The sequence below is a fragment of the Humulus lupulus genome, chromosome 2 (genome assembly GCF_963169125.1).
Source record: "Humulus lupulus chromosome 2, drHumLupu1.1, whole genome shotgun sequence".
Classification (NCBI taxonomy): Eukaryota; Viridiplantae; Streptophyta; class Magnoliopsida; order Rosales; family Cannabaceae; genus Humulus; species Humulus lupulus.
The window spans coordinates 66,580,120-66,586,515 of NC_084794.1; the positions used below are offsets into that span (position 1 = coordinate 66,580,120).

The 6,396-nt window shown below is 35.6% G+C and overlaps 1 protein-coding gene across 2 annotated transcripts; it reads left to right on the forward strand.

Annotated features, from left to right (window-relative positions):
- Positions 1-534: 534 nt before the first annotated feature.
- LOC133817970 (transcriptional regulator DEF1) lies at positions 535-6,057 on the forward strand. 2 transcript variants are annotated; one of them, XM_062250640.1, is made up of 4 exons: positions 535-751; positions 2,648-2,935; positions 3,398-3,676; positions 4,644-6,057. In XM_062250640.1, the coding sequence occupies exons 2-4, from the start codon at positions 2,684-2,686 to the stop codon at positions 5,784-5,786; spliced, it is 1,674 nt and encodes a 557-aa protein (XP_062106624.1). In that variant the 5' UTR covers positions 535-751; positions 2,648-2,683; the 3' UTR covers positions 5,787-6,057. The 2 variants fall into 2 exon arrangements, with proteins under 2 accessions (XP_062106624.1, XP_062106623.1); XM_062250639.1 differs by having other exon boundaries at positions 536-751; positions 2,627-2,935.
- Positions 6,058-6,396: the final 339 nt, after the last annotated feature.

A 6,396-nucleotide genomic window follows, 5' to 3' on the forward strand; every position in this document is an offset into this window, starting at 1 on the left:
AGCAGCCTAATGAAAATACTTACGCAGGAATTTATTTTTACAAATATTTTCTCCTACTTTACATATCAATTTAAAAAAAAAAAAAAAATTAAGATACTTACATAAAATCCCCAAGTATTAGCATGAATTATGCTTACTTGATTTAGAATTGGGTTAGCAATTAAGTCTTTTAATAATTGATTTGTTAATAATTACATCAATTTTTGGTTCTTTCTTCCCTGATTTATCTTATTATAAAATTATATTTATTAGGAAAAAAAAGATGTAATTATTAAGAAATAAAATAAAATTAATTAATTAATAACCAATGGTATTTTTTTAATTTTTTTTTTAGCAATGAAAAGTTTGTTGACCCATGAACTACGCCAAGAACTCTTCAGAATAAAGCAAAGAAAAAAAAGTCAGCAACTTCGTAATTGTAGTCAAATGGGTGGCAATACAAAAATGAAATAAAATTAAGAAAAAGACAACCAAATATGTAATTTGTAGGAATTGGTGGGTCAAAAATATAAATACAAAAAGTTAATATTCTTCTTCTTCTTTCTCGAAAATCCTGTGACCTGTAAATCTTGAAACCCCCAACAGACACAAATCTGTCATAGCTAAAGTACCCTCAATTCTTTCTTTATTACGATCGTGCCCCCCTTGGATTTCTGTGGCGGTGCCGCCTTGGTTTTGGTACACAAACAAGCTGCTTTAATCAATTCTCTGATTTTCCAAGTTGTCGGTCGCATTGGCTGCCCCAAATCTGGTAATTACTTTCGATCAATTTTTCGATTTTTGCAGTATTTGGATATTTATTGTATATATGTATCGATATATTCTAATGGCTAAAACCTAGATAGATCATCATATCATCGATCAATGCTCCACTGTTAGGGTTTTCAGTTGATGCAATTATCGGATTAGTTAACGTTTTTTATTTCGCAATTGTACGAGAAAAATGTTTTCTCTTGCCACAATCGGCCGTGTTCAGTTGTTGATTGGCCCGACCTTGCTCTCTTGTACATTGGCATGGGGTTTAAAGACCGTGAACTAGGGATTTTGATATGAAATGCGTATTTGAGACTTCCATTGGCTGCCTTCTGATTTGGGCCTTTTTTTTTTCTTGTAGAAATTACTTCATCTTGTTTTGGGATTCAGTTTATAGTATGATTACAAGTATTTTGGAACTATTCTGTATTTGCCTTGAATCAGTAATGAGATGATAATGCTTGGAGTGTTCTTCTAGCATTCATAATTTTAGGATTTTTTTTGTTACAAAAAACATATTTGGTTGTGATGCCTTAATTTTGTACTATCTTGCATTGGATTTATTTGTTTTGTATGATGCATAGTTTCAGCCCTTCAATTTTATTTGCTTAGTTTTTTTTCCTACCAAATTATTAAAGGCAACTCGAGCTACCTGTTCTCATATTGGTAGTGTAAGAACTTTGTTTTGGAAATCTCTTTTATAAGCTCTCTTTCTACCTCTTAACTCTTTCTCCATGTAATCTAAAATTGTGATTCGTCTTACTTTTATAGATGTTTTCCTTTTGTTCTTTTTCTTTTTGGCATTGGGGGAGGGGAATTTGAACTTGGGATCTCTACCACAAGGCTATGCCACTGACTACCTATTGTTCTTTTTCTTTGTTTGGAAGGTGAACTAATTGTGGAACTTGGTTTTTGTTTTTTGCTTTTTGCTTTTTAATTTTCCATTTTTATTTTATTTAGATGTTTATTTAGCTTGTGTGTTTTGATTTCCTTTACAGTCCAAATTTACCTTTCGATATAGCTTTCTATCCAATTTATTTGCCATTGAAGGTTTCTTCATCTTCTCTACTTACCAAGTTCTTGGAACTAGGCACTCCACGAAAGGTGGTTCCCCCCATGCTTTGTCAATGATGTTGTTATCAGTGACCTATTGGTTTAGCTGGCTACTACAAGTTTTTATTGAAGTTATTCAATTTTTTTTATACTGTCTTATAAGGGAATCCCCAACTTTTGAGTAAATGGAAATATCTATGGAGTTTTATAAACATTGGGGTCTCATGTAATGTTTTCTAATTAGTCAACCAAAGATTTGACCCCCACTATTTTTTTCTTCTTCTTATATGCATTGGCATTTGGTTTTCTTCTCATTCCTTTTTCCCTCTTATATGTATTGGCATTTGGATTTCTTGTCATTACTTTTTTTGTCTTTATTTTTGTGCCACTTTTTTATTTGCCTTTGAAGAACTTAAAGAGGACGAAGATAATTCAAGAACTAACTGAAAACAATTTACAAATTCTTTATATAAGTTGTCAAGTACAGTGCATAAACACTGGGTTCGTCAACTTTTGATAGAACTTGTGAAGCACATGTACTAAACTTTCAGAGCCCACAATCTACAATCTACCTTTACCTGAGATTCTTCCATTTAAACTAATTTCGGAATTAGAGTGTTGATGCATTAAGGAGCTGAGAGAATGACATGTGTTGATTCTTGAATCTTAACTAAAGAAACACGACACTTGAACCTTCAAAAGAACAACTTCTTTTAAAAAAAATTAAATTATATATTATTACCATTAAAAAGGTGTTGGATTATTAAAATTTACAGCTTGTCTGATATGAATATACTATGTCTGGATTCTGCTCAAGCAGATAATGGATCTATCTCACCAGGGATCATCACCGCAGAGCAAAGATTTTATCAACCTGATGAACCACCCCCAGGAAGAAGAAGAAAATCACAGTGGTGGTGGCCATGGTGGAAATGAGAATGGGCTTAACAAGAATGATGAGATTTTCCCTAGTTATGATTTTCAGCCAATTCGCCCTATTGCTGGAGGCGCACTGGGAGGAGGAGCTTCTTCTCACTCTCCAAATTTCGATGCTACACCCAATATTGGGGGATCAACCAGGGCTTGGAGCTCAGGTGACTCCAAGCCCCAAACTGGTTCTCCTATCAGAGTAATCACTATGCACCCTTTATAATCATAACTATCAGCTGAAATTTGATTTTTTGATCTATAAATTGTAAAGGGATAATAGGTGACATTTTAGATGGTTTTATCACGTTCTTGAAATGTAACGGGATAATGGGTCTAATATATATAGTGTAATGTGCTTTATCTGAATTTGATTAGAAAAAGGCAACTGGAAATTAACATCTGGGTTTATTAGTTTTATAACAATGGCATCCTTGATAAGGATTAGCTTCTATAAGTCTAAAATCGGAGCAATATTAAAATTTGTGTGTATTAATCTTCCGAAGACCTTGGTGGTTAGTTGATTTTTCACTGTTAAAGTATTTTTCCTTTGTTATTTATATGTTTACCTCATGATGTATATGCAAGCTTTGGACTATTCGTTCTTCCAATGTTTTTTGGGGTTTAACTTAATGTAAATTTTGTTTGTGATTCTTCGGTACAGAATTATGGTTCTCTAGACTCCATTGAACCAGCTAAATTCATTCTAGAGAAGGATCAAAGTGCATTTAATTCAACAATTGTGGCTGAGATTGATAAGACCATGAAAAAACATGCTGATAATTTGCTACATGTTCTGGATGGTGTTAGTGCTCGATTGACACAATTAGAGAGCAGAACTCGCCATCTTGAGGAATCCGTGGATGATTTGAAGATTTCAGTTGGGAACAATCATGGAAATACTGATGGGAAGATGAGGCAGTTGGAGAATATTCTTAGAGAGGTATGCTTTTTTATTTATGTTCCTTTTGATTGAAGCTGAAACATATGGCCTGCAATTTAAGTTTACATGATACTATATTCTTCTCTTCTGTTGATATGGTTACTTATGCTAGTAGCATTGCCATAACATCTGATGAGTGATGCGTAATAATTCAGCGTCAGTTATTTCATAATGTAGTTTCAATATTTCAAATTGAACTGCTTATTGATCTTTCAAAATAGTACACTAGAGCAAGTTGGCACTGTAGTCATTTATTTTAATTTTTTTTATCACTTACTCCAGCATAAGCATGCTAAATTAAGCATCAGTTATTTATAATGTAGTTTCAATATTTCAAATTGATCTTCTTATGGAACTTTCAAAAAAATACATTATAGCAGTTTGATACTGTTGTCATTTATTTTTATTTTATTTCTCACTTGCTCTAGCGGCATTTCTCAATTTTTACAGGATTGTGAATTTTTTTTTTTTTTTCAAGTGGTGGTTGGCTTATTATTGAATGTCTTGTTTATCCCGAAAAGCTTTTCTTATTGATGATTTTTACTTGTGAATGGATGGTCTGAGATTTAAAAATTGATCATGTAAGAGCAAGCTGCAGTGGAATCCTCTTTATGTTTTCTTCTCCCATTATCTTTTTTCATTCTTGATGGTAGATATTTATTCAGAGTTAAATCAGTTGTTTTTATTGAGAATTTATGCATCAGCATGCCTTTTCAAACAGACAAGCATCATAAGTTTTAATTCTTGTTGTGTAGTAGTCTGATTTTGGAAACAGTTCAAACCTGACAGGTTTTTTTTTTATTATTATTGTAAGAGGTGTCTTTTGTACTTTTACTTGGGGAAGCAAATTTTCAGGTTCTTTGGTTGTCTAGAGGCTCAGTTTATTAGGTGTGAGTTTATTTTTATGCTGTTTCCATGATTGTAGATTCTTAATTGTGCCCTTTTACTTTTGTTAACAACCATGCAGGTGCAATCTGGGGTCTTCGTTTTAAAGGATAAACAAGAAATACTTGAGGCACAGCTACAGCTTGCGAAGCTACAAGTGTCCAAGGTAGATCAGAATTCAGAAGCCCAGAATACGGTGCATGTAGATTCCATGCAGCACGCCGCATCTGCTCCTCAACAATCTCACCAACAGCTTCAAACTCCTGTTAACCTTCCATCATCACAACCAACCTTCTCTCCTCCAAATGCTCCTCCGTCACAACCTTCCTTCTCTCCTCCAAATGCTCCTCCTCAGCCAAATCCACAGCAGAACCTCCCACCCCAAGTTCAACATCCAAATCAATTTCCTCAGAATCAGATCCCTCCCATCCCCCAGCATGAGCCTTATTATCCCCCGCCTGGTCAAGCTCAAGAACCTCCAAACCAGCAATACCAAATACCGCTTAGTCAGCAGCAACTACCCCCGCCTGCTGTACCACCACATCAACAATTTCAACCACAATTCTCTCAGCCACCAACGCAACCGCCACAACAGCTCTCGTCTCTCCCACCCATCAATCCCTCTCAACTCCCTCCTACACTGAGCCATCATCATTCTGAAGAGCCACCATATGTTCCTTCTCAAAACTACCCACCCAACCTTCGACAAGCACTCCCTCAGTCACCAAGTGGACCCCCTCCTCCATCTCAACAATTCTATGTGCCACCCTCTCATATTTATGATTCACAATCTAGTCGACCTAGTTCAGGATTTCCATCTGGATATGGCCCACCATCCAGCCTAAACGAACCATTTCACTACGGTGGTTCTCCCTCTCAATATGGAAATCCTCCTGCGGTTAAACCTCAGCAACTCACTTCTACCTCAGCTCCAAGTGGTGGTAGTGGTTATCCACAGCTGCCTACTGCTCGGGTTCTCCCTCAAGCCTTGCCTACTGCTTCTGGTGTTGGTGGCGGTTCAGGTTCTTCTGGGACTGGAAACAGGGTTCCTGTTGATGATGTGATCGATAAAGTTTCTACCATGGGGTTCCCGAGAGACCATGTGAGGGCGACTGTTAGAAGGCTCACAGAGAATGGCCAGTCAGTTGACTTGAACATTGTGCTGGATAAGCTGATGAATGAGGGAGAAGGCCAGCCACCAAGAGGAGGTTGGTTTGGTCGGTAGTTTTGCCCACTGATGTACAGAAGTATCACTTATTCCTGGATCAACATTGCTGAAAGAAAAAGAAAAATGAATCATAAAAAAAACAAAAGAATTTTTTTTTATGGCTGCAACTCCATTATGCACCTGGTGTTTCTCTGAAGTTCTTTTACCCCTTTTGTTCAATTCGGTTGTTTTGGCCATTCTGGTTAGTCACCACTAGTGTTCAATTCTCATTTGTGTATATTCAAAATAATTTTTAAGTGGATAATTGAGTTTTCTGTTTGAAGTTTTATCAGTTTTTTTTAGAAAATGTTGTGAGATCAAATCATGACTGTTGATGCAATCACTCTTTTTTTTTTCGCTTTGTCTAATATGGTAATATTTGATAGCTGGGGAAATAAATAATTTTGTATTGGTTATTTCATTTTTGTTTTATGAATAGTAATTGTAGTTTAATATAGCAAAGACGAGAGAAAATCCTCTTTGGTTTCCAAAATCGATCAAATTCAACTTATATAATGAAATGGAAAATTGACAATGATTGCCACAGCAACTCCCGGACAATTTGACATATTTTAGATGTAAGGCTAGGAGTGCAAAAAAAAATCACTAATCCGCCTGCTTTGAACTT

Coding starts and splice junctions, on each gene's coding strand:
- LOC133817970 (XM_062250639.1), top strand. CDS start 2,630: ATGGATCTATCTCACCAGGGATCATCACCGCAGAGCAAAGATTTTATC. Junction 2,936..3,397: donor AAACTGGTTCTCCTATCAGA/GTAATCACTATG, acceptor TCTTCGGTACAG/AATTATGGTTCTCTAGACTC. Junction 3,677..4,643: donor TGGAGAATATTCTTAGAGAG/GTATGCTTTTTT, acceptor ACAACCATGCAG/GTGCAATCTGGGGTCTTCGT.